This window comes from Haplochromis burtoni, unplaced genomic scaffold (genome assembly GCF_018398535.1).
Source record: "Haplochromis burtoni strain Fernald_Lab_line unplaced genomic scaffold, NCSU_Asbu1 Contig_122, whole genome shotgun sequence".
Lineage (NCBI taxonomy): Eukaryota > Metazoa > Chordata > Actinopteri > Cichliformes > Cichlidae > Haplochromis > Haplochromis burtoni.
The window spans coordinates 99,187-125,476 of NW_024582483.1; the positions used below are offsets into that span (position 1 = coordinate 99,187).

Below are 26,290 nucleotides of genomic sequence, written 5' to 3' on the forward strand. Positions count from 1 at the left end.
GTGTAATGTGTACTTTTATAGACAAAAGTAAGGATTTTTTTACAAAAACGTTATAATTTTTTAATTCTAAGGAAATCCGTGGTTCCTGGTGCAGAATTGAATCTGCGCCCACACTGGCACTACTACTCACCATCTGATGACAAGAGAATTGATATTGATTCACCTTTTTAATGTTCATAAATGTTAATGTTACAGTTATAAATAAAAAGACAGTTTTATGCATTAGATTGCTGAATCGCTGCTTGAATATAAAATGATTTTGTCTCCACAGCAAGATAAACAACAGTTGTTGCTCTGTCATTTTATAAAGGCACTTTATTGTTTCAAATCGTGTGTTATATACAAAAAATAAAAAATCACGGTTGGATTAACAGGCTTTTATGGAGTTCTAGTTACCACAGTAACTGATGGTGTAATGTGTACTTTTATAGACAAAAGTAAGGATTTTTTTTTTTTTTTTACAAAAACATTATAATTTTTTAATTCTAAGGAAATCCGTGGTTCCTGGTGCAGAATTGAATCTGCGCCCACACTGGCACTACTACAGTGGAAAAGAGGTACCTGAACCATATCAATTTTAAAAAAAAAATTTGTAAGTGCTATGGACTGTTTGCTTAATTTGAAAAAGAAAAAAAAATCCTACAAATTCATAATCGAGGGATGGTGTTCATGCAAGCTAACCATTTTGGCATAATAATGCCAACACTATAAATCCATTATCAATTCAGCCAAGAAACATTAGTGATCAGTTCACTCCCTGGCTTCTCCAGCCTGCACATCAAATATCCTTGGGCAAGATACTAAACATTTGCCCCTGCTGCATCCCTCAGTGTTTGTGCAAATGTGTGACAAGGCTCCAGTATAGAAAAATGCGCTTGTTTGAATGAGGCTTGCAGTAAAAAGCACCCGAGTACTCAGTTGTAAAGTGCTTTAAAAGTACACATACCTTTACACCACATACAGCTTTTACAAAACAGTGCACACTTCTCCACCAATGCTTCACTTGAGACTTTGGTGATGGGTGATTCAATGTAATGCACTGTCTGTTCAAACAAAATGGTACTGATCTTTCTGTTTAACCTTTAGCAAGAACCCATTGACATCCAAAAGACCTGCAGGTCTACTGCATGGGCCGCATTATCATTAATAGTCGTAGAATAACTATAGGCTGCCAGTTATTTGTGACTATCAGACATGCTAAAGGCAGGGTGACAGGTTTTTACAAAGTAATGATGTAATGGACCTACATGTCATGTGGATGTCGTGCTGTACTCTATAGTAAACAGTACTCTATAGAGGTTACAGGCTTGCTTACATTGCACAGTGTTCAGATAAGGCTCAGTTTTCTTAAATTACAAGTTCATGTGTCATTAAATGATAAGGCTGCCAGCATGTGGAAGGGTTTTGGTGCCAAGTGAGGCACTAGTGCAACGATGTGACCTAAATCTATATTTAACACTGCACATAAAAACATTTTTTTTGTACCGAAATGTTCACAGCAGCAGTTGATCAAACCTAAAAATTAGAGAAACATCGAAACATTCAGGGTTTCTTTTTCTCCGTCTGGACGCCTATGATGTCATTGTGTTTCTGTGCATTTGCACTGAGCTGTAAGCAAATCTTAACACTGGAGGTCCACCTCCCGCATACCGCTGTTTAATGAGATGAGACAGATAGCTCATCACTCTCAAATCACATTCACACCAGGAATCCTCTTCTGCGTTACCCTTCTCTTTAGCAACGCATAGATTTTTAAAAAGAGGTATAAAAGTGTGCACCAGTACGTGATTGACCAGCGCAGCAAGGCAGCTCTCCAGATGCTGCAGGTAGGTGATGCCCCGGGTGATACCAGTGTGAGGATTGGCCAGTCTGCTGAGAAGAGAACCAGAGTAAGACGGGCACCGCAGCGTCCTCTGGTCGAGGTCCAGCAGAGCCACATAACGACTGTAGCGACTCAGAGAAGGAAGGATGGTGGAAAAAGAAGCTGAGGATGATCTGGTGCAAGAAACCATGACATGGATGTGACATTAATAAATTTCATTTATGGCCTGAAGCTGAAGAAGGAAAAAAAAGAGAAAGAAATAAGCTGTAGCCTTCTACACATGTCAGTTTACTGTCATTTCGGATCAACTTGAAGATACCTAGACCCATAAACTTAGCAAGTAAACAACGAAAAGCATAAACCTCAGCTGCTTAGTTTGTAAAGGTGGTGACAGAACTTAATGTTTCCAGGTCTGACCAATAACTGCAGTCATTCGCCTTAAATGGTCACCTGATTAAAAGCGTTTATATACAGTTAAAGCACCCAACTTGACAGCAGACAAACATGTTTACAGTCTGGGACAAAAACTTTTTGGCTAATGTCCCCTCCTCGCTCATTACAACTGTAGGGAGGGTCATACTTTTTAAATTTCTCTATAAGATCTCCAGTTAAACTGTATTTGGTTTAAAGTCATGCATTACTAATGGTTTGGCCAATTTGAGGGCTAGTGGATATAAGCCATAGCTGCGTGCTAGCTCTAACCTTAGCTCAATGAACTGGACATCTCATCGGTATGAGGTTGCTGACTTTTAATTACCTTAATGTAGTTACGAAACAAAAAAACAGGACTTGTAATGTATTTTAACAAGTCTGTACTCTGGTTTTGGCGAGTGAAATCTTAGTATTATTTTATTTATACGTTAGCAGGTATCTGGTTAGTGCTGACCAGTAACCTAGCATTAGCCACTAGCTACCCTGTTACCGAAATCTTTACTGCCAACTCAAAAATAAATGCATAAAAATAAACAAACAAAACAGCAGGATGGCAGATAGCCCTCACCTGTGCACTCCCATCAGTCTCCAGGTGAGCAGGTCAGTCAGCTGAAGGGGCGTGGTCAAACACATCTTCACAGCACTTCTATGAGGACCAGGAGCAGGCAGGAAGAGGGTCAGAGCATCCACAGTCTTCCTGACTAAGTTCTCATCTCCTCCGATGACAACCAGTGGCCGGCCACTCAGGAGACAGAACACTGCATGCTGGGAGAACGAGTTGTGCTTGATAAACCTGAGGGCTCTGAGTCCAGCCTTTCTCCTCCTCCTCTTATCCCAGCAGATGTTGCTGTGGATATTTTGAATGGGGGATGGGGGCTCTGAAGATTCAGTGAAACTGATGCTGCTGAGTGTTGACTCCTCATCAACACTCAGCAGCCTCAGGGGAGGGCGGGGGGAAGACCAACGATCCACCTCGGCCATGTAGGAACCAGGTGCAAAGTTCGCATTGTCCTGGGGCATCAGCCGCACCTTCTGGTGAACCTCAGGTGAGGGCTTCATCGCTTCGTCAGCTGTGGAGTAATAACAATATTTTATATGTTTTAAAAAAACTACAGTAATCAGCTACTTTCCCTAGCAATTAAGCGCTTTATTAAATGATCAGCCGTTATAATTTTAAATTATGTCAGAAGAAAAAAAAAAAACAAACTGTAAATTTGCACTAAGCCACGATTACAAATGCATATTTTCCACATTTTTAAAATAGCTTCTCATTCATTTCTGTGTTGCTGCAGATTTTATTTAAATCTGATAAAAACCATACCGACAAAGTGAATATATGTTTTTCATAGTTTTATAGCATGGATGTAATAATGAGAGCTTGAGAAATGAATAGTTGCACAACGTGTTACCTTGCAGTAGTTTGGAGGTCTTCTCTTCACTATTGTCTTTGCGAAACTGATTCATCTTTATGGCGCCTGGCTGCTCTTTGATCATGATGTTATCAGTAAGCATTGTTTGCTCCAAAGGCTCTTCACTTTCAACGCAACACTGATCTTCCTCATCAGGCCCATCATTTTCATCCTCGCCTACTGCAGCAGATGCATTCAGTGTCTCTTCCTCTTGGAGGACTTTGTAAGACTTATCCTCCATCTGTGGTTCTTCTTCATTCTCAAAGCCGTTGCTCAGAGGCTGCAGCTCTGCTTCCTCCTCTGTGATGGCGGTGAGGTCTTCGGTAAGGATGGATTCTGTGGTGCTGAGCACTTCAATGCTGTCCTCGCTGTTGGCACGCTTTGCATAAGCTCGCGGGTGTCTGATGCCAGTGTCTACTGCTGCACGCCTGCTGCAACTCTCTGTCATTCCGACTGGTGTGTCTGTGGAAGAGAAAGGTTTTTGTTTCATTTTTTATTTTAAAATAAGCATTTAATCTCACTAGATATGTAATGAAAAGCCGAAAGACTTTTTTTCATTGATATTTCTTTAAACCATCATTTGTTGCTTAAATCCCAGACATCCACACAGGAGCAGAGGATCAAATGTTCAAACTGAGTCCCTGTGGTATTTAATTAATATAAGACAAAATCAAACATGTCAGAGTTTATTGAAAGCCACCCAGTGGACCCGATTAGACCTTTGGGTGGGCCGGTTCTGATATATTTGGCACTCTTGATCAACAACCAGACACTATTTGTTATTTTTGTTCTTATATGAATTGACTAACAAAAATACCCAATCCGCCAAACATTTATTTGAGAAATGTTTCCGCACTGCCGTACCTCTGCTGTCGGCGACATGCTGCGTCATGTACGACTTCTCAGTTCCGAGCACTTCGATGCTGTCACTGCTGCTTACACTCCCCGTCATCTCTGTGCCAGGACCAGGCCCAGGGGTCAGTGTATGTGCTTCTGCTGCCTCCAGTTTGATTGGGATCTCCTCCACACAGGAGAAGAACGACTCCATGCTTGGTGGTTCTGGCTGAAACGCCCCGCCAGTCCTCTTACTCCCCGTGTCCTTCGGCAGCTCCACCTCAGTGCCCTCTTCATCAGCATCGTCCGGGCTCCATAGCTCAAACAGGAAGTTGGTGAGCGTTAGTCTCCTGGACAATGATTGTGTGGCATAAGTAGTTCGCAGGACACTTCTGTCACCACGGAGACGTCGCTCTGTGTCTTTGAGCCGGTCCTTCGTAAGAGACAGGTAGTATTCGTTGCAAAGCTCCTCCAGTGGCTTCAGGTGGTGCTCTGACTTGGAGGAGGGGGTGGAGAACGAGAAGCATGGCTCAAAAGGTGGCAACAGCAATGGATCTGTGAGAGAGGTGGCTGGGTCATAGGGCAAGAAGTCGGGCTGTTTGAGCTTCCTGTTTGGGTAAGATGCGACCTGACGAAGGAGCTCTCTGTGATTTAAGACTGAACGCTCCACAGCTTCGAGCTCTTCACTTTCTCCTTCAGATTCTGTCAACCCATTTACCGTTGTCTGACGTTCTGCGTCCTTACGAAGGGTCAGCCGTCTGTACCTGAAACACAGGGAGTAACATGTGGTGAGCAGCCCTTAATTAACTAACAGTTTAACTAACAGTGGTGTCACAGTTTCAAGGCTGCCATGAACTACAAACTTCTGGAAAAAGCTAAATTTCTTGAGAAGACGAGCCACAATCTTAGCCAAAATAATCTTCTGTTTCAAGCACCCCACAGGCTTTCAAGTGGGGTGCTTGAATCTGTTTGTATCAGAGATTATCAAAAGTCCAAAATAAATTCAAGCTTGCGCAGCTGAATTAGATATTTTTGCTGTACAATCGTCCACCCTGAAAAAAGAACAGTTCAAAGAAACCATTAAAAGTTCAAAATTACCATGACAACCATGCCCAAGATACTTCTGAGTCTACATTTCTGAATACACACTTATGTGGGTTTATACATGTTTTTTAAAACATAAAAGCATCCCTGAGATTTGATGACTGAAGAGCTGTGTTATAAGCAAGTGAGTGGATTTGTGTAAAAGTAAAAGATCCTACATTAAAAATCCATTTGATTTTTAGCTGGGGGATGCAGTTCTTTTAACAAAAAGAAGGTTAAAGTTAGCAAAAGGTTATCAAGGAAGGCGGGGCCTAATGTTAGACCTGCTAACCAACCCTGCACATTACAAGTCATTACTAGTGGAAGGTGGTATCCAGCTCCTTCCTCTTTCAGGTTAGGCTTAAGCTTGAGGCTAGAAATTCAAAGTTACAGTGAAATTATCACTAAATGCAGCTGTGCCAAATAAACAAGAGGCCACACAGGAGGATCTGAAAAATAAGAAGCATCCTGTTTGATAAATGAAGTGATGCTTGAGCTTGTGACTGCTTCCTCTTTAACAGCTTCCCCTTTTCACCACTGAGATAGAAATTGAAGCATTTTCACTCTCTTCATTATTCCTTCCAATTCATGCTCTTAATCTGCTCAAATTAAAGATATTTAGAAGTAAGTGGCTTGGATATTTTAGTACAAACAGTTTTGCACAGAACCGTCCAATTTAATCAAAGTAAAAAGTGCTGCTCTTACTCGAGCTCCTGTAGTTTTCTCTGCAGCTCAATAGAAAATGCTTGTCTGTTTCCTGTCTTGAGGCTTTCAGCTGCCTCAGCGAAGCGTGTTGATAGCTCAGAAAAGTTCTCCATCAGCTTCACCTGGTCCGAGCACACGTAGGCCATGCAGAAAGGGCGCACCATCCCCCGAGCCTCCAGGTCGTACAGCGTCAGGTGATGAACATATGCAAACGCATCCTCTGCTGAATCTCCCAGGATTACTTTGGAGTCCTCGCTGAAGTTGAGTCGGGGGCCGGGAGAGGATGGAGGGGTGTGGCCGGGGCCAGACGCTTGGTAGTCCACAGACATGATGCGAACAGAGAAGTGGTTGAGGTCAAATGACCCGAGGACTCTGGAGTCCTCCGGTATTGTCAGCACAGGAGATGGACCCACCTGGAGACACAGAGCAGGGGGTTTGTAGAGATGTAATCAAATCAGTCACTAATCATCTGGCTTTAATTTTAGATTTGTGGATTTATTTAGGTAGTCCAAAAATCACAAACTTGATTCAGGGGCTTTTTTTACCACATATGGAGCATACCACACCCTCTGTTCTTAGAGCCTTAAATAAGATGAAGAAAATGTCTACAGAAAAGCCATTCACAGTCATGAGAAAAACTCAACACACCCCATGACTTAATAGCTTGTAGAACTGTCTTTAGCAGCAATAACATGAAGTAATTATTTCCTCTATGACTTTATCAGTCCCTCACACCATTATGCAGGAATTTTGTTCCACTCTTAGTAGCATTACTTCAGTTCATTGAGAATTTCAGGCATTTGTTTCTGCATAGCTATGGTAAGGTCCCATCACAGATTTCGATTGACGTGCACACTTTGACTGAGCCATTGAAACAGCTTGATTTTTTTCTGTTTTTTATTCGTGCTGTTGTAGATTTGCAGCTGTGCTTGGGATTATCGGCCTGTAGCACGATCCAGTTTGCACCAAGCTTTAGCTTTTAGACACACAGCCTCACATTTGACTCTAGAATTCCTTGATATACAGAAGAGTTCATGGGCATCTCAATGACTGTAAAGAGTCCAGGTCCTGTGGCTGTGAAACAAACCTAAATCACCACCCCTCTACCACCGTGCTTAACAGTTAGTATGAGGTGCCCTGTGTTTGGTTTTCTCCAAAGATGGCGCTGTGCATTATGGTCAAACATCACCATCCTGATCTCATCTGTTGAAATGTCCCAGAAGTCTTGCGTTTTGTTCAGATTAAAGCTAACAAACTTAACAAGCTCTGCTGCCATGTTCTCTTTAGAGAGAATAGCCTTTCTCCTGGCAAAGCTTCCAAACAAGCAATACTTGTTGAGTCTTTTTCTAATTTTACTGTCGTGAACTTTTTACATGCCTGAGGTGCAAACTGCCGAACGTGTATCTGTATGATACCGCTGAGAGCAGACATCCTAAAATGTACTTGTTTACAAGGGGCGGCCTTATAAACAGAAGAAAGCTGTTTTCAGATGATTTTTATGCTTTTTCAGAAATAAAGAATGATGACAAAATTAAGACTAATATTACCATAAATGCTTAAACCTGGTTTCTCATTTGTTGTTTTTGTTTTAATATTATGTCTTTACTTGCCTTTGTGTATTCATGTCATGCCATGTGTTTTATTCATCCTTCATCACTGAACCCCAGCAATAATAATGGATTGGATTTATATAGCGCTTTTCAAGGCACCCAAAGCGCTTTACAATGCCACTATTCATCCATTCGCGCATTCACACACTGGTGGAGGTAAGCTACGGTTGTAGCCACAGCTGCCCTGGGGCAGACTGACAGAACCTCTGGCCAACACCAGTAGGCGGTAGGGTAAAGTGTCTTGCCCAAGGACACAACGACCAGGACAGAGAGCCCGGGGATCGAACCAGCGACCTTCCGGTTACAGATACGCAACAATGTGGGAAGTTGCACTTGCTAATTTAATATTTGTAACTTTTTGATTCGGCGTCCCTCTGTGTGAGAGGTGGCTCGTTTGTGTGATTGACTTGGAGAGTATTTCCTGTTAATCATTCAGTAGTTCTGTCTTGACAAAAAGATCTTAATCTTAAAGAGACTTCCTGAATGAATAAACGTCAACTCACTATCTGCTGCAACACAGTGATGCATAAGTATCTAGAAAACAGCAGGAAATATATTGTTTGTATTGGAGTAAACATGGTTGCACTGTAGAGAATGCAGCCTGATTATATGTGTGTAACAAGTGATGCCGTGCTATTATAATACCTATGCACCTTAATGCAGATAAAGCAGGGTTATAAACCTAGGCCTGGATTGTTTTTAGCCTTCTTCTGGGAATTTATAAATGTACTTAAACTTTTTTTTTTTTTTTACAAAATAATCTTTAGCAGATGGGTTTGCAATACTTCAACACCTATTGTTTCTGAAGGAGAATCAGTAAATATGGGGGTCCAACTTTGGCGTATCCCATTTGACACTTTACAAGCTCCATATTTGTATTATTTAACTGTAAAATAGCTTCACATAACAGTTCAAAATAATCTTTCATTATCCTACACTTGATGTAGCCCCTCAGCTCATACCATGATTGACTGATTGTGCATAAGGTGACCATATTAAAGCTACCCCTTCTCCAATGCCTCATACACCTTTATATCAAGCACACGGGGATTACCTGCAGGTGTACGGACCCCATTATTCAAAGCCTTTTTTAGTGTTTATGAGAATCCACCCTGTTAAAACTATATAGACAGAAAATAACCCCCCAAAAACATGGGATCCCGTTTAAAACAAGTGCGATCACAGTAAGAAACCAGCAGTTTTTGTTTGAATGAAGCAAACACACCTGCTCTGAGAACTCAGCCACCAATATGAAGTCTCTGTGAAACTGTGCTGCTGTGCTCCAGGGATGAGAAGAGGGGAAGCGAGGGACAGAGAGCTCTTCAGGTAGACCCTGAGTCTCCTGCTCGTCTTCCTCTCCCCCAAAGCCTTCCGTGCTGGTGAAGGCCAGCAGGTCCGGTGACCCGATCATCTTGACTCGGTGAAGGGTCAGCCCCCAGGAGGGTATCAGCGAGTACCTTTGATCTACTCCGCAGGGGAGGAAGAGCAGGCTACGGGCTCAAACACCGCCATGTCCCGGTGCCGCCCAGCCTACAGTCCGTGAGTCAGCTGTTCACACGGGACCCAACAACAACAACCGCTACAAGGAGGCAAAAAAAAATAAAAAAATAAAAACAGTTGCGCAATTGTTTGTTGCAACAAAACTATAATGTTATTGAAAGTTAACCAGATTGAAACGTCAGTGTGGGTCCTCCTAACCACTGCGTTTCAGCGCAAACAAGCGGCGTTTCCACAAACACGCAGCACAGAAAAGTCGACGGAGAAGCGAAAGTTCCCTGCGGGCTCAAGTCACACGGTTTGCTGACCTTCTCCCGGGATACGTGTTCCTCTTTTTCTCGCAATTAGCAAGCTAACTTTGAGTCTAAAACATGTGCCTCGTTGTCGCATATCTGACCTGTGCCTCTTTGCAAATATTTAACCTTGTGACGGGCAGCCGCAGGGAAAGACGCCGAGACACTCCCGTTCCTTGAGACGTCAAAGTGGGTGCTTTTAATGTGAAGCCCCGCGGGAGGTCCGCACTACAGCCAGACTCGATAATGAACACTTCCGGTCATTGGTTTCAACTCAAGAGGGCACCTACAGACAAATACAAGCTGCAAAATGAACTCATGTGTTCATGAAGCTTGTCATTATCGGTGTGTGGTACAGTGTTGATTTAACGCTCTGATTGTTTTAAAGCCTGAATTATATTATACTAACCAGTCATTTTATTTATCTGTTGAATTTATTTTAATGGAAGCACACTTTTTTTTAACTTAACATGTCTACACAATAATGCAGTGTCTTTTGTTGTATTGTCTACTGCACTTTTTTGTGTCTTTAATATTTGGCTGGTTTTATCCAAATTTTGTTTTCTAATTTTGTGTATTTGTCAAAGGACTTAAAGGTCTTACATAAATAATGTTTATCACTATTATTACTCTAATTGCATCACACTACACCCAACACAAAACACGGCTGAATCTGAACAATAAAACTAAGACATTGCATTAGGTTTAGAAAAGTATACGTAGAGATTAAAATAGAAGTCAGCTTGCTCATATTAGAAATACTACCTTAAAAACAGAGGATCGACACTTAATTTGACTGAAGTAGTTCAGCCTACAGAAACCCTGTTAGAATATATGTTTTTTAATCCTATTAAATTCAGGGTTTTTTTGGCATCAAATCTTAGAAACAGTTCCTACCACAGGAAAACCCTAACAAAGATGACCCCTTATGAACAAGCACTTGGCAACAGTGGAAAAGAAAACCTCCTTTTAAAAGGAAGTTTCCAGTTAAAAACACAGCGTAGCTTTTTGCTGCATAACTAATAGAGAGTTGTTTGTCAATTTTATCAAAAAGTCCATATGAACCTCAAGTAAGTCTGTAGTTTGAAAGCAAAGTGCTGTGTTGGGGTGATATGGTACTATGAGGTCTTTAAGGCATGATGGGACCTGATTATTTTATATGTGGAAAAGGATGTTCAATTCGTTTCTGGATTTAACAAAGAAACGAATTAAATAAAAGACAAGTTAATACATAAGAACATGTCAAATTATTTCAAAGGACACCTGTTATGTTTATTTCCAGCTCCATATTTTTATTGTTTTACTGGAGCAGCTTTGCATGACACACAGGTCAAAATTATCTTTATTTAATCTTTTCTGGGCACTGGTGCCGCCTCCAAGTTCATCCCTCTTTAGTCCCTTATCCTTTAAATCCACCTTTCTCTTAAACCAACTTTCTTCTGAGGCTGCTCCTCACAAACATAGGGTTTGAACCACAGGTGAGTGGGCTTCAGTGCTCACAGCTCGCTGAATGAATATATTGTAAGAGGCCTAACAAGTTTCTTATGCAATGGTTTGAGGTACCCCCATGACTCATTTGAAATTCACAATACATGCCACCTTATAGGTTCATAAACGTAAAACACTTTTTAATGTAACAAAGTTACAGGAATCTAAATAAAAGCTTTTCATTTTTATTTGCAGTTTTGCTGTTCACTCACAGAAAAACTATTTCTCTTACGACCATCAAAGCACACAATTAAAATATTCCCACCACATTCACTCTGTATTTAAAAAAAAAAAAAAAATCTGCATAAAATCATTAGGAAGGTTCAAAGCATAATTTAAAGGGTTATTATACCCAGAAACGACTCTCAACAGACAGATGACTAAACAAGACAAAGAAAAATGCTCAGCACTTCAAACCATCATTATATTTAAATGTTCACAATGAGTTAAATAAGCCCAACTCAGATACACTGGATAGTGCAGCAACAGCTGGTGGTTTTCATCATGTTATTATTGATCTGCATAGAGAACATTTCAGTGATCTAAGAAGATGATTCAGGGCACACACCGTTAATCAGAGGATAAAGGAACATGCCATTCTCCTCTTCTGCTGTTGATATATTGAGCTGTGTAATTGGGAAAGACACCACACAAATCTAAAGGTCTGACACACCATTTCAGACATTCTGACAAATATTTTTTCAACTCTTTGCCTGTCTCTTTTCCTCAGAGTGCCTTGTTTAGCCTGATTGGCAAATCTGCAGCCTCCTTGTAACGTCTCCTCCACCAGCGTAGACATCAAACCATGGTGCCTGCCATTATGCCACAGCAACTGTGCCCTTTTCATTTGTGTCAAATATGGAGGCGCTAGACAAGGAGCCTTGAACCAGACATCACAGATAAGATTATTCCTTTGATCTCTGCATGTCAGAGCTTGAGAGAACTGACATGCTGTGGGTGTGCAGCATTAAATAAGCAGTATTTCCGGCTCTGACACAGCACAGTAGAACATGAAGCCCATCTGGTCCACCTGGTCCTCTGACAAGCCGCTCAGCAGATTGACGGCTGGTTTAAAGTAACTGTGCAGCGCCCCTTGCTCGAGGTAGCCAATTAGCTCTGTGATACATTGTTGGAATCTTACATCCAAGCTGGTCTCGGACCAGTCGCTCTCAGAGTCGCTAAGGTGCAGGATGAGATTGGCCAGCGGGGTGGCTTTGAGCGGTCGCAGGGCAGGGTTCTGTCTGCACACCGCTTTGAGGATTTTAAGGGTGTGTTTGCGGTAGCCGTTGTCGGCTGCATCAAGCTGAGCCAGACGTTGAGTTTCCCACGGGTAGAGAGAGAGGCGCCAGGCGTTCACCCAAGGAGACGTAAACTCTGGCTGGGCGGTCAGAACCACATCGCCCTCGCTCAACAGAGGCAACATAGAGACAAACAAGGGCTGATAGTCGCTCTCTGCTCCTTCGACTGCATTTCCAGGCCTGCAGCATGACAACAGGAGTGTCAGTTCAATGCAAACAGACATTTCTGTAGAGTTTATTATTTTCTTAGTTATACCCATCACTCAGTTTGTTAGTATGTTTATTTCTTGGATTACTCATAAACTCAGGTTTGAATGAAAATTATACTGAGGGTGAAGCTAGGTCTATCTTGCATCAAATATAAATATTTATAAATATTTATACCTTTTGAGCGTATATCACAAACTAATCTGGACTAATACATCTTTCTAGATCCAGAGACTCATTTCAAGAATGGTGTGTGCGCTTCGTCATACAATATCAAACTGTATTAATTAAGTAATGTCAGCAGTGAACTATTAAATACATCATGTTACTATTTAAAAAAAAAAACACAATTTTCAACAAATCAGCAGTTAAGCATGGGCACACACCGGATCTCCAATCTCAGGTCAGGTCCTCCTAGTACAGGTCTGACGACACAGTCCAAAGTGCTGCTGATTGACGGCCAGTTCACAGTTTCCATGACAGCCTTACTGAACATGTTCACAACAGCTTCTGCAGACAGATAGCCGCCCACCAAATACCTGCAAGACACAAGTAGAGACCCTTGTTTCATCCATTTAATAGCGTCTCAAAAACCCCCCAAATTCTATTAATTTTGCTTCTAAAATGGAAAGTGGAGGCCAATACACTATATTAATATGCTGCACATGTGTTTGATTTAATACAGACATAAAAAAAAATGTGTGGTGATCACCTGTCCCAGTAGCTGCGTCCTTTGGGAAAATATTCTAGATTGATCCGTCGGACCATCCAGTGCAGAGGATGTGTGAGCAACGTTTCCTCTCCTGGGATGAGACGCCACAGAGAAGACTCCAGCTGTAGAGGCACCAGCAGGCACGCATGGTCTGCACTGACCACCTAAAGACCAGCACATAACAAAACAATTCCAAGATGTTGCTAGACAAAATCAGAGGCTCGTTTCTCATCAGCGGGAAATATATTTCTGTTGTGTATACCTGCAAATCATCCAGCAGAGAACCGCCGAGTGTCATATCACCCAGAGGCATGTCTGGGTGACGGCTGTGCAGAAAACCTTGGATCTCAGTGCAGATGTCCAGAGCCACAGACTGAGCCCTCTGCACCTCCTGGGGAGAGAGCGCCGCCCTTGTGTGGTAGTACTGCTGCAGACGCTCCTGAACAGTTCACATGATTTAAAATCAGTTTTAATACTCCCTACTTTGTTCTAACACATCTATGTCTATTTATAGTCATCATGCAAGGAAACTCCCAAAGTTCATACTGCAACTCTTGATTTGACCATTTAAAAGCACTGCTAACATTTACTGAAGAAATTATTATCTTATACTAATTTCTCTGCTTATGTGGATGTTATGCACAATACCTCAGAGCAATGTCATGCTTGTCTGACTTCTTCTGTATCTTCTGCTTGCCCAGCACACACTGTTTTTTGAATTGGCAGGGCTCTTGGGCCTCTGTCAGCCTAATAGTGCATAATAAATATGTATCCCCTAAGCATTGCACTTAACAAAACATGCTGGACGCGCATACATAAATGAGCCAACAGCAGCAGAGGAACTACAGAGCAGTTGCTGAGACTTCATATTCTCTCTCTTCAAGGGCTCAGAGGTGAAGTGTCAGAGTGTACCTGCAAAGTCAGGGCGCACAGCTGGAGCCTCTTGGACTTTGACTCCGGTTTAGTCTGCACGTCCAGCATCTGAGGCTGCTGGCAGAGATCAGCTGAGTGAAAAGAGAACAGCTGTGATATAATAACAGACGGTGTCACACAGGATACGTTCTGTGTATTTGTGTGCCCACTTTCAGTCGCTCAAATACCTTTCTGCTGTTTGGTTGCCTTGGCGACATGCTTCATCACCACACCCTCTATGCCCTTCCTGATGAGTGTTGGGGAAGCAGAGACCAAACTCAACTCCTCCCAGCTCTCAGCCATCTTCTGCTCCACCTTTTCGTCATCTGCTGCGCGGCCTGCGCGCTCTATCAGCTGAATGAAAACACTCATTGTCACAGACGTGCAGCCATGAGTACACTCCACAAATACAATTACATACACCATCACAACCCACAGGCAAATAAACGTTGATAGACAGAACCATTCTCAGGACCTGTGCAGTCCAAAGTGCATGTAAGATTTTTATTTTTATTTTTTTAAAAATGGTTTAGCATAGATGAGGGTGAAAGAATCATAAGAGATTATAATATTTAACACTGACCTAAAAACAGCAAAGAAAATGGGGAGAGATGCCATAAGGCATGATTTTTAGATCCATGTGTAATAGTGCAAAATTCAGATTTTGCACTATTACTTTTACTTGTTTCATCCCTTTTGCAACACAGTTAAAGTACATTAAGTAAAAGTACTCATTGTGCATAATGATCTTTTTCAGAATCACATACATTATATTATATTATTAGATCAGAATTTAAAATTATTGTTACTGGCAGCTACAAGAGTGATGTATAAAGGCGAGAAAAGGCAAAAATGATGAACAAATGATGAGGAATCTGTCATTCATCCCTTTAGATACACAATATTTCCATACTCACTGGGCTTGGGAAAGATGTTGTGCTCAAAAAGCACTCACCCGTTTCACTGCCAGTGTAGCAATCCCCAGCAGAGCCGCACCTCCAACTCCCAGAACCAGCCGGGCATTAGACAGCAGAAAGTCAATCACTACAGCGATGCCTTCCTCTCCTCGCCTCCGACTGCTCTGGAAGTTCATCTTCTCCTTTTTCGTGGTCAGCCTTTGGAAAAGGAGACGGCATCCATTTGGAAGAGCAGAAGGCAACACAAGATATGACTGACTGTCAGAGGGAAAACAACATTTTGGGGTTTCTCTTCGTTTAGAAATAATTGTATGCAACAGCACTCTAAAGTGCTGAAGTCTGAATAATTCATGAAAGTGGAATAGTGTGCACAGCAACATTTCTATTTAATATGATGAATAACTTCACACACATCGAGCAGAGTATTCTTCAAAGATGTGTGGACACATTAAAGAAATAAACTGAAGCTTTTATACCTTGAATGAAGGGCTTGGTTCTTAATCTTTCAGCACTCTTTATGTCAATACTTCTACGAGCCACAGAGTATTTCTTAGAATGATAAAACCTGCTCTCATCTTTCTTAAAGCAGCATCCCTTCCCAGTTAAAGAATAACTAAACATGTCAGAAAGTGCTGGCAGAAACAGTGTTACATAAACAAACATGGCTATGATTGTTAGTGGGAATCCTGACAGCTCAGTTTTGACATGCTTCAGAACTGTCACTGAGTTAATAGTGATGTAGTTACATGAAGAGAGCTTCACAGACTGGTGTAGCTGACTACACCATTCAGGGCTCTGCTCACTGCTTTAGTATCAGGAACTAAATATGTCTGCAAAGGTTGCCTTGAATATGGTGCAACTAAGGTCATATTTTAGACCTGAAACAGCCACAATAAAGGTTCTGTTTAAAAAAAAAAAGTAAGGATCAATGTCTGACATGCATTCGCCTAACTGGGCTTGATACAACGAGATTCCTTTCTTTTTTCTTTCATAGCTAGGTGTTATAGAAAGGCAAGCTAATTTAAAGCAGACTTTTGTGTCATGGTCTTTTTCCACAGGTGTAATCAATCCCATTAATTGCGCTCCTAAGCTCATTACAGTACACCAGCCCTTACTGATGACACCTGGGATTTTCCTGTTGTGACACATCAGTCTGTTGGTAAAACATCCCTCCCACTATGAGGTCTATGATCCAGTGCACTGCAAAACTTCAGTTAAGGAGCTTGTTTAAGCTGATTGTAAGCTTCTATAACTGAACATGACAGTGATAGAAATGTATTTTTAGTTTGTACAAAGCCGAAAGTTTGTTGAGCTTATCGCGTTTAGCTCCAGATGCCTGATATCCACAAATAGCTATAATATATTACTCAAAACCATTTCAAACAACTCTGTGTCCTCGCTCCCTGCAAGAGGCACAGAGTCCCAAAACCAAAGGAGCGCTCTATTTATAGACCCGGTGCATCCCTGAGTCATCTAGTTACAGCACATACAGCATGGAGGTGTCACTTTGACTACCAGAACTGTTCTGTTACCATCAGGTCAATACTTACATCAATATCCTGATTGCTGTCACAATAGTGCTTAATTATACCACCGCATTCAAACTGCTAATTTAAGCGTGAAAAAATATTATTTATTTATATATATATATATATATATATATATATATATATATAAATATATAAAACACTATATTACAGACACATTAGCACCACCATCAGCAGGATATCCTACTAGACTTCAACTGACAGAGGACAGGCAGCGCTCCGTCTTTGCCGACATTCAAAAACAAAAACAAACTCTACATTTAATAGCTGTGAGTGTGTGTGAATGGGAGGTTGTAAAGTTTTATTTTTGCCATTTTCACTTTAAAGCACTGCAAACCTGCACAGATTCTTAGGTTTTTATCTTAATATATATAAACCTACCATTGCCATTATATATGACACTAACAAAGACATTATACAAATAAAATGCAATTTTCTTCTTTTCCATCTGTGTGATAGATTACTGACCAAATACTAAACATATCACATGGCAAATGTAGAAAGGGCAAAGTTAGACTTCTCCCACAGGATTAAAGGATTTGCAGTTTATCCTGCTGACTGGACTGCCAGTATGTTCACCGTAAGAGTACTGTGGAAAAGTTTCTAATGTTAATTGACTTCATAATAAGAGTAGTAAACTGAAAAGAAAAAAAGAAAAAAATCTTGGTGTGCTGATCTTTTGCCCTTAAAACAAGCCTTCAAGATATTTGGCATCTTGGAGAATTCTTCTGAATGTTTAATTTCTCTCAGTCAACTGTCTTTACATGAATCCAAGATGCTCTGATTCTGCTGCTTGCTAAAGAGAGTTCTTTGCCTGTTTTCATGTGATATCACGATGCAGAACAGTGCAATGCGTTCTCAGCATTTCACTGACAATGTGTTTGGACCAAATTAGTCAAGTTTGCAGAATGTGGCTCCAGACTTTGAGGAACCTTAACCATGCTTAAGGTTTGATTAACCCCCTGTTTAGTCCGTTTCTTTTATCTGTCTCTTGGTGCTTTTGAGAAAGAGTGTGGAAAGCAGGTCATGACAGAAGCATATGGTGTTGTTTCAACTTTTCTTACTCCTCTTTAACTCTCCTCTTCAGAAACAACTTTTAGAGTCTGCTAATCACTCACCTAGTTTTATCTGTTTTGTTATCTTGTTTCTGTTTTTACCTCCAAATAATATTATATTATTGCGGTTACTACTTTAGTCATGCTCTGGGTTATATCCAAACGAACTAATTGCTTGCATAACTGGTCCTTTAACAGCCTCCAAATACATTGCTGAGGCATTTTTCCAAAGGGAGACTTGGAAATTTAAGAGAGGAGACTTCAATTAAGTGTTTCTGTGAAACATCTGGAATCACTCAAACTTTTGAAGGTCTCACTACTAACGAGTTGTGACAGTATTTTAGCGCAGACCTCCCCTCTCATCTCTAGCCTTACAAAAACAGTCGAAAAATACGTCGACGGAAACGAGTAACATACTGAAAGACAGTAAAGTTACACAGCTGTCCGAATAACAACGCAGACAAAAACAAAGCGTTTCTCATTGTTAGCAGCTAGCCAGCTGGTTAGCCTTGTTAGCAGTCCATTATATAAGTTATCTCTCCACCCTCCTGATAAATATGCTTACCACTCAGTGCGAAGAAAATGTGATATTCAGGTTCAGAACCATTGGAGTTTGACAGAACACGTCTTTTGATGCTTTTTTGGCAAATAAAAAAAGCCTGTCGACTGTCGTTTGCTGCCATAAATATGCCATAAACAGTAGCTAACAGCTGGTGGCTTCTTCTTCGTCTTTTTTTAAAATTTCGGATATGATAATCATCGTTAAAGGTGCATTAGCGCCCCCTGGTGACGCTCTGGCACAACAGACCTTCAATAACTGTCCGGCTCTCTTCTGTACAGTTGTTCTAACTAATCGGGTTATTTCTATACATTTATCTGAATTTCCAAAAATAATGTAACAAATACACACACACATATATATATATATTATATATATATATAATATATATATATATATTATATATATATATATTTTATTATTTATATATATATATATAATATTATTTATATATATATATATATATATATATATATATATTATATATATATATTATATATAATAATATTATATATATAATATATTATATATAATAATAATATATATTGTATATTATATATTATATATTATTATAATAATTTATTAATTATATATATTTTATTTAATATATAATATATAAATATACATATATACAATATATAAATATATATATAATATATATATATATTAATACATATACTACACACACACACATATATACATACATACACATACACACACACACACATATATACATACATACACATATATACACACACACACACACATATATATATATGGACAGCTTGTTTCCTTTTTGTGGTTCTCCCTTTAAGTTAAATCATCACTTAATAATTAACTATTCCAAAGCTATAAGATGAGATTTCAGTGAAGATGAAAGTTCTCTCCTACTCAAAGTGGCTGACAAGAAAGAAGGTTTTTAGGCTTTTCAGCAAGCCTCCACTGAAGTTAAATTTCATCAGTTCAACAGTGTAAAAACATAAACAGCTCATTTGGATCAGATGTTAAATTCGGCAGCAGTTTGTAGAGGAAACTTTAGATGAATACCCTGACTTAGTTCATGAGGTGGAGCTTGTGAGGAAACTGCTTACGTCAGCTTTCTGCTTTAAAATGATAAAATGGGAGTACTCTAGATTGAAGTTTCCAGAAGAAATTGTATTTCTGATACCACAGAATCAGACCATTTAAAAAAAATGTTCATAACTGCATTTGTTTAGCAGTTTGCAGTGGCTGGAAAGTTTGCAGTAAATTGTAGTGCTGTATGTTTCAGCTTCTCTATCATGGCTAAAGCACTTCTGGATGGATGCAAACTGCATTTCGTTGCCCTGTACCTGTGCATGTGCAATGACAATAAAGTTGAATTCTATTCTATTCTTACTGATATTAGATATAAAATAAGATTTCTCAATAGATCATTTAATCTCAAATTCTGCATTTAAAAATGTAACAAATGCATATTTGTCAGTATGGCAGGCAGAATAAATAGACTCAGGAGAGGCAAATTCAGCTTTATTTCATTTAGCGAGGACCTTTGTCAGTCAAAACAAATGACAACTAAAAACCCATGAAACCATTTTATGCTCCTTCACTGTCCACACAATCATTTCAACTTTAGCCGAGCTACACAGAGCCATGAACACCCCACGTCCTGTTTTTAGAAAGCAATTTCTCCTCTGAACCAAGGTTATTTTTGCTCATATGTAACTCCATACTAAGCAGTCATCTAATGAGTACCTCTGCCAAACATGGTTGACTGGAAGCAAGCAACAAATTTATGTTTACACAGCAAACCGCAAGGAAATTGTTTCTGCTCAGACCCAAACTAAACAGGACATAATGGAGGTCATTCTGCTCAAATTAAAGTTCTGACAGACCCCAATTTCACCTTATTTAAAAGAAAATTTTTTAGATCTAGCACAGGACAGCAACGTCAGAATGAAACAGGAGTGTAAAACAAGACCTGAGTTTTTCCATTGCTCCTGAAATGGTGCATCACTCCAGCTGACAGACCAGCAACAGAAGCCATGCAGCCGAGTTGAATCGTAAAACAGAAATCCAGGTTTCACGTCTGCTGCAACTTAAAACTGCAAAATGGAGGCTAAAGTGAACTGAGTGAAGTTACAGGTCAGAAACGTAGGTGCTAAAACTCAAACGCTCCATAAAAGTCCTCCAATCAAACACTATATAAACATATTGTACATTATAACAAGTTAGATTACAGCCCAGGGTTTCCTTTTTACAAGTCCATACTCCTTTCAGCACTCAAGGTCTGTACATCTTGGTTACAAAAAAAAAAAAAAAAAAAAACATGCCAGTTTTAGGTATCTATGAACATACAAACAAAAAGTTTCATTTAACTGAACAGTTTATCAACAGAGCCTAACTGTAGTGAATAACTCCAAGTGCTGTAATAAGTAGCAGAGATGTAAGCTTTGTCTGCCAAAAACTAATCCACTCAAATCAAAAAGCAACAGTATGATAACTGCCCTCCCTGTGCCAAACTGAAACAAAAGGAGCAAGTTTGAATGAACAAATAATATAATACTGAAATATAATAATCAGCCATAACATTAAAACCACCTGCTCAAAACGGTGCAGGCTGCACTCAGTGTTGCCAAAAGAGATTTGACCTATCATGCCATAGGGGTAGGGGTGTCTCTGATGGCGCTGTGATGCTAGCAGCAGATTCTTTGGCTGCCTGTGTGTCCTGCTAAGATGTTTTCCTCATTGCTGTTTGTCCTGCTGTGCTCCAGTGTTTAGCTGGCCAGAGTAACTTTGACATGAACGCCAGGGCCCCGAGGATTCAAACGACGCTGTTCTGTAATGAGATCATCGATATGATCCTGTTCACCTGTCAGTAGTTTTCATGTTGTGGCTGATGGGCTTACATAAAAAAAAAAAACAACAACCAGATATTCATATATTCACATGTGAAAGGAGTCCTCAGTGGCGCCTCATTTTGACTTTGCGCCCTGAACTCTCCTGCTCTTTGTCGTAGTCTTGGCCGCGTCTCCTGTAGTTCTCTGAGGTGATGCTGTGACGATGACGGGACAGTGAAGGACGTCTGTTCTCCTCTTTATCCATCTCCAGAACCCTCGGCCTGGTGGAGTCACATTTGGGTCATTCATCACAAACCCTTTCATCGCACAGAGTTATCTTACTAACACACCTCACGTTTATTCTTGCAGATTCACCACCTCTGAGCCATGACAAAATATTACAGCTTAGAGCTCTGCTTAAGTGCTGCCCAGTTTTCCACGTGGGTAGCGAGACCAGAGGCTAGTATCGTCCCTGACCTCAGTGGAAGACGCTTTTCTGTCACAGCAACTTAAAAAGCAAGATATGACACCCTCTATATCTTTTCTACATGTTTAAACTTGAACAGACTGTATGATGAATACCACTCACTGGTGTTTACACACATCATCTTGACCCAACATGGGATCACCTACTCCGCTCCGCAGCCTGTCATCCTGACAGGAATCTTTTTTTTTCCTTTGGCAGAAATAGGTAAATGTTTTTGTTTGTACACATCACACTTTCCACACATCTAATTATGCTGGCAAAAACAAGCATTGCTTGTACTGTCATGTCAACAAACTTAGCCTTACAATATCTTTGGCCAAGGCTTTCTGCCTCATTTATTGATTGAGAAAGCGTTTGTTGTGCTGTTTGCCTGAGAATTAATTAGAGCCACTTAAAGAAGTACTCACACCGATGCCAACTGTGCATTTCATAAAAGACTCATTAATAGCCCTAGTTACTGTGACTTGAGGGGCAGACAATCTGCTTGAGACTAGCAGCCTCATTTTCAGGGGGCAGCTGTGAATTTCTAAACACCGGCTTTGTTAGAATGAATTAACGTTACATAAATACTGAGAGTGGCACCACTTGTCCAGACACTTATCAATGCTTCAGTTTAGAGGAGACTGGAATCAGTATGAATTTAATGCCAAACTCTGGTACCCCTTCCTAGCACTCACTGATTGCAGCCTCTATGTTTTCCAATTACATTTTGACCAGTTTCTCATCAGATGAAATACTCGTGCGCTGTCTGACTTTTCTCAGTTTAGTTTGTACCATGAAGACCTCTGGTGTGTTAGCACGTGCGGGTGGATACCTGTGAGCAGCATCAGGGTCTGCTTTGCGATGAGAACGTTTGGCTTTCAGGCGACCTGGTTTCTGTGCCAAAGAAGCTCTTAACGAGCTGTCAGAGCCCAGTCGAGGAGCGTCAGGTCTAGTCCTGCCAAAAAGAAGAAGAAGCAGAATAAGAAAGACTGGGGTTGAGAGAGGTTTAAATTAGGATTGTCAATTTTTCAAAATCACAGTGTGTTGACTCACTTTCTGAGGATGATTACTGCACGCCTTTCTTTTATGTCCTGCGGTCGGATGCAGTGGGTAATATCATCTGCTGCATAGCCACTGAGAGAGGGGAAAAGAGGCTTTTAGTGACTGCTCTCTGCAGCCCGTGGGAACTAAACAAAAACACAAAACATGACAGCAAACACAGCTATACTCACCTAAGCACGGTGACACTTCCTCTTCTCACAGGCAAGACAAACACGGGCTCAGACACCCGAATCGGTTTGAACTGGAAGCGGCAGCCGAAGCAGAGAGCGCTGTCACTGAAGAAGGACACGGACACGATGGGCCGGTCAAAGATGTGCAAAGGATCCACGTGTGACACGATGCAGCCACCTGGCTGATAGTCATTGATGACTGCACTGTTAACAAACCCCTCTGGGATGACTCCGTTTGTCACCAGCCGATTGATCACCAGCTCGTGCACCCAACTCGGGATCTCGTCCACTTCTCCTTTGCGGTACAGCCGCTCCTGACCCGGACCACGCTTCTCCAGCTGGGCTCCATACGTGTAGCCCTCCCCGAAGAAGTACTTATTCCGAAGGGGCGCTCTATCCACGGTGTGCTCGCGGTAATGTCCGGCCTCTGCCTGTGCAACCACCTCGTCGATCTTCTTCTCGATGAGGGCGCACTCCTCCGGCGTGAAGATGGTCTTCTGCTGGATGCTGCTCCTCACCCGGCGGGCCTCCTGCTCCCGGAGGTCCGTGCTGTCATCGCTGTGCTCGTACTCGTCGTCATCGGATTCCCGGTGCTTGCGTTTTCGGTGTTTCCCGTTGCTCGTTTCGTCCACGCACTTGTTTTCGTAGTCGTCTCTGTGCGGAGTCATGGATTTGAGCTTCTCCCTCAGGTCGGAGTATCCACTGGCTGCCATATCAGCCAAAACAAGATGACCGGCGTGCTGCGACGAGGGCTGCTAGCTAACAGATAGCACGCATCAGCGCTGCATTTCAGCAACAATTACTCGGGGTCTTGTTAGCGTGAGCGGACTAGACGTCTAACAGATGAATATCACTTGCTTTAAAGGGTCCAGTTACTTTCTCGCAGCGCATAAAGTAGCTAACATTAGCTAAGCTGGTGGGCCACTCCGCGTCTGCATTGAAGTAACGATGTGGTGTGGCAGTTGACAGTCTGGAGATGACCTTACCGGACTCTCTCAGGAAAACAGAGCCGTGGCAAATGCAGCACGCTCGGCCAGCAGAAACGCGAAAAAATATTATCTGAGCGGCCTGGCTACCAGCTAGCGAGCAAGCTAGTAAGTTAGTTAGCTCCACTAGCCTGGCTGGGTCTGTCCGTCGCCGCCTGGAAAAACAGACAAACCACGCAGCAACATTTCACATGTCGCCGTTAAACTCCAGACCTCAGAGCTCCGCAGACGAGTCAGGTTTTAACTCCAATAGCCTGGGAAACGCATTGCTATATGCGCACGAATCTTGACCTCCTCTTAGTTTACACCAGCACAAACCGTCTCCAAGAAAAAGGCTGAAAATAAACTCGTGTAACCTGCCAGAAGTCTGCGCATGCTCGCTGACGATTTGACCGTGTGGGGCGGGGCTAAATCCATTTTGGGAACCCCGAGGACACATTTTAGTCCTCTGCTGCTAATTCTGTCCCACTTACCTCTTATTTACCTCCACTGAGTCCACACTTTACATCCAGATAGCTCTGTTTTTTTTATTTTATTAATTCCGCTGGTTCTCAGTTTATATAGCAGATATACAAAGAAAGAAAACTGCGACTAAAAAATCGTTTTTAAAGTTTTATGCAAACTTTTTATTTCATTACATATCACGAAGAAGAATAAAAGAGTGAATATAGTGGAATAAAAAAAAGTGTTGTTATACAGTAAAAATAACTACTTACCGGCCGCTATAGAGTTTGGAAGCAAGCAGTATTTGGCTTAACTCTCGCACACTGAAACAATGTATATTTTTAATATTATATGTGTAAACAATGAAGTCAGTAAATACCTGATTAGGAGAAAGGTTGCTGATTAAATATTTCACTTTTTCCCCAGCAGTGTATAGTTATGCACGTAATATAATAATCACTGAAGAAGTTCACAATTGTTTTTAAAAACCCTGATTTATTGTGATTTATATATAATGTTTCTTGTTTTGATTTTTTTTAACAAAATGTGCATTATCAAGGGCTGAATATAACAATAAGGAGTACAGTCAACTGTACTTATAAAAAAATATAAAACATGTAGCCTATCACTTATAAAACTTTGTGAAGACACGACACCGGCCCTGCAAAGCCTCCCCACATTTCATTTACAGCTTCTGTACACATAAACCAGTTAAGTGCAATTATTAATGAGTCACACAGATAGAAAAACAGGAAATTCGTCCAGTATTGAGATCCATTCTTGTTCTGCACTCATAGAAAGTGACCTCACATTTGTGTGTGTGAGATACATATAGCAAACACCTTAAGCTGAGAAGAGGTAGGCTATTTATGAAGGTCTCATGTACATTAGCGAGAGCATGTGCACTCGTGAAAGTTTGTGCGTTACAGCATGGTGATTTCGCTGGGTGGCAGAGTGAGCCTCTTCTCCCGCACTGACATCATGTTTTCCACCTGCATGGCGACGACTCGACACAGTTCCAGGCCCTGAGGATGAAGAAAGAGTGGATCAGAGCCCGAAAGCTGACTGGCTAAAAATGATCAAGATTCTTTAGATGTGTGGTTTGCATAATACCTGCTCCAGCTGTAGCTGAATGACACGTTGTGCGTTCATATCCCCTAAGGTGAGGTCTACATAAGGGTAACTGGTCCCAGCAGTGGGTCTCTGGGTGCGGGTGGACTGTATATCCGCCAGGGGGACCAGTGCCATCATCTCCTGCATGACAGAGACTAAACTTTTACAGCTGTCTGCTGAAATTACAGCCCTGCATATGAGCTCATCTTCTCGTCACGATGCGCTGAGTCATAAGCCGACCAAAGGTGTGTGTGTGCGCGCTCCTTACATGGGTATTTTTGTGGAGGAAGTGGAGACCGTGTTGATTGACAGCAACGATACAGGGAGCGTAAAAGGTGGTGGAGCTGCTGCTGTGGATGTAGAAGAACGAAGAGCCGAACATGGGGAATGCACTGACCAGGCCTGAAAGCGCACAAGAAAAATTTGAGTAAATTTTCAATCTTGGGGTGAAGCAGTTGAGTTTTAGTTTAACACATTACTGTAGACCACCAGGTGTTCCTGCAGCGCTTCTTAATGTCCACAGCAATCTTACCCAGAAACTGTGCTCGGGCCTGGTGCGGGTTCAGTGCCTGTACTTGCTGCATATGCTGTGTCGCCATGGTAACCCACTGCTGGGGTGGCTGCTTTTTGAAGAGAGGTGTGGCGATGTACTCCGATAATTCGTGTCTGCAGGAGAGGGAGAACAGAAACAGAGTATCAGATAAACAGCAGTCTGTTTCACTCTGTGATTTCCCACATTTCTCCAGAAGAGTTTTACAACTCAGTGAGCTGCTCTTCTCCGCTTTAGGCTGTGTGTGTGTGTGTGTGTGTGTGTGTGTGTGTGTGTGTGTGTGTGTGTGTGTGTCTG

The 26,290-nt window shown here is 41.4% G+C and overlaps 4 protein-coding genes across 6 annotated transcripts in view; all 4 read right to left on the bottom strand.

The window, feature by feature from the left end:
- Window positions 1–34: 34 nt before the first annotated feature.
- Window positions 35–11,220, bottom strand: smcr8b (Smith-Magenis syndrome chromosome region, candidate 8b). Of its 2 annotated transcripts, none has more exons than XM_005929324.3 (6): window positions 9,121–11,220; window positions 6,286–6,698; window positions 4,528–5,261; window positions 3,664–4,125; window positions 2,823–3,324; window positions 35–1,995 (listed from the first exon to the last, which is right to left on the bottom strand). In XM_005929324.3, the coding sequence occupies exons 1-6, from the start codon at window positions 9,304–9,306 to the stop codon at window positions 1,572–1,574; spliced, it is 2,721 nt and encodes a 906-aa protein (XP_005929386.1). In that variant the 5' UTR covers window positions 9,307–11,220; the 3' UTR covers window positions 35–1,571. The 2 variants fall into 2 exon arrangements, with proteins under 2 accessions (XP_005929386.1, XP_005929387.1); XM_005929325.3 differs by having other exon boundaries at window positions 1,865–2,054.
- Window positions 11,221–11,342: 122 nt separating this feature from the next.
- mief2 (mitochondrial elongation factor 2) lies at window positions 11,343–18,595 on the bottom strand. The gene is made up of 8 exons (XM_005929322.3): window positions 18,387–18,595; window positions 15,258–15,417; window positions 14,491–14,656; window positions 14,303–14,394; window positions 13,653–13,829; window positions 13,391–13,554; window positions 13,065–13,217; window positions 11,343–12,651 (listed from the first exon to the last, which is right to left on the bottom strand). Exons 2-8 carry the CDS (start codon window positions 15,393–15,395, stop codon window positions 12,141–12,143), a joined length of 1,401 nt encoding a protein of 466 aa, XP_005929384.1. The 5' UTR covers window positions 15,396–15,417; window positions 18,387–18,595; the 3' UTR covers window positions 11,343–12,140.
- A 1,278-nt stretch (window positions 18,596–19,873) lies between these two features.
- On the bottom strand, window positions 19,874–24,278 carry alkbh5 (alkB homolog 5, RNA demethylase). 2 transcript variants are annotated; one of them, XM_005929321.3, is made up of 5 exons: window positions 22,901–24,278; window positions 22,722–22,802; window positions 22,501–22,623; window positions 21,309–21,480; window positions 19,874–21,198 (listed from the first exon to the last, which is right to left on the bottom strand). In XM_005929321.3, the coding sequence occupies exons 1-4, from the start codon at window positions 23,611–23,613 to the stop codon at window positions 21,324–21,326; spliced, it is 1,074 nt and encodes a 357-aa protein (XP_005929383.1). In that variant the 5' UTR covers window positions 23,614–24,278; the 3' UTR covers window positions 19,874–21,198; window positions 21,309–21,323. The 2 variants fall into 2 exon arrangements, with proteins under 2 accessions (XP_005929383.1, XP_005929382.1); XM_005929320.3 differs by having other exon boundaries at window positions 19,874–21,480; window positions 22,901–24,277.
- Window positions 24,279–24,552: 274 nt separating this feature from the next.
- Window positions 24,553–26,290, bottom strand: part of myo15ab (myosin XVAb) — a 48,493-nt gene continuing 46,755 nt past the window's right edge. The window contains exons 70-73 of the mRNA XM_014335845.2: window positions 25,976–26,109; window positions 25,712–25,845; window positions 25,444–25,584; window positions 24,553–25,355 (exon numbers count right to left, since the gene is read on the bottom strand). Of these exons, the coding sequence (XP_014191331.2) occupies window positions 25,254–25,355; window positions 25,444–25,584; window positions 25,712–25,845; window positions 25,976–26,109 (511 nt within the window). The 3' untranslated portion in view covers window positions 24,553–25,253. The remainder of the gene's footprint in view (window positions 25,356–25,443; window positions 25,585–25,711; window positions 25,846–25,975; window positions 26,110–26,290) is intronic.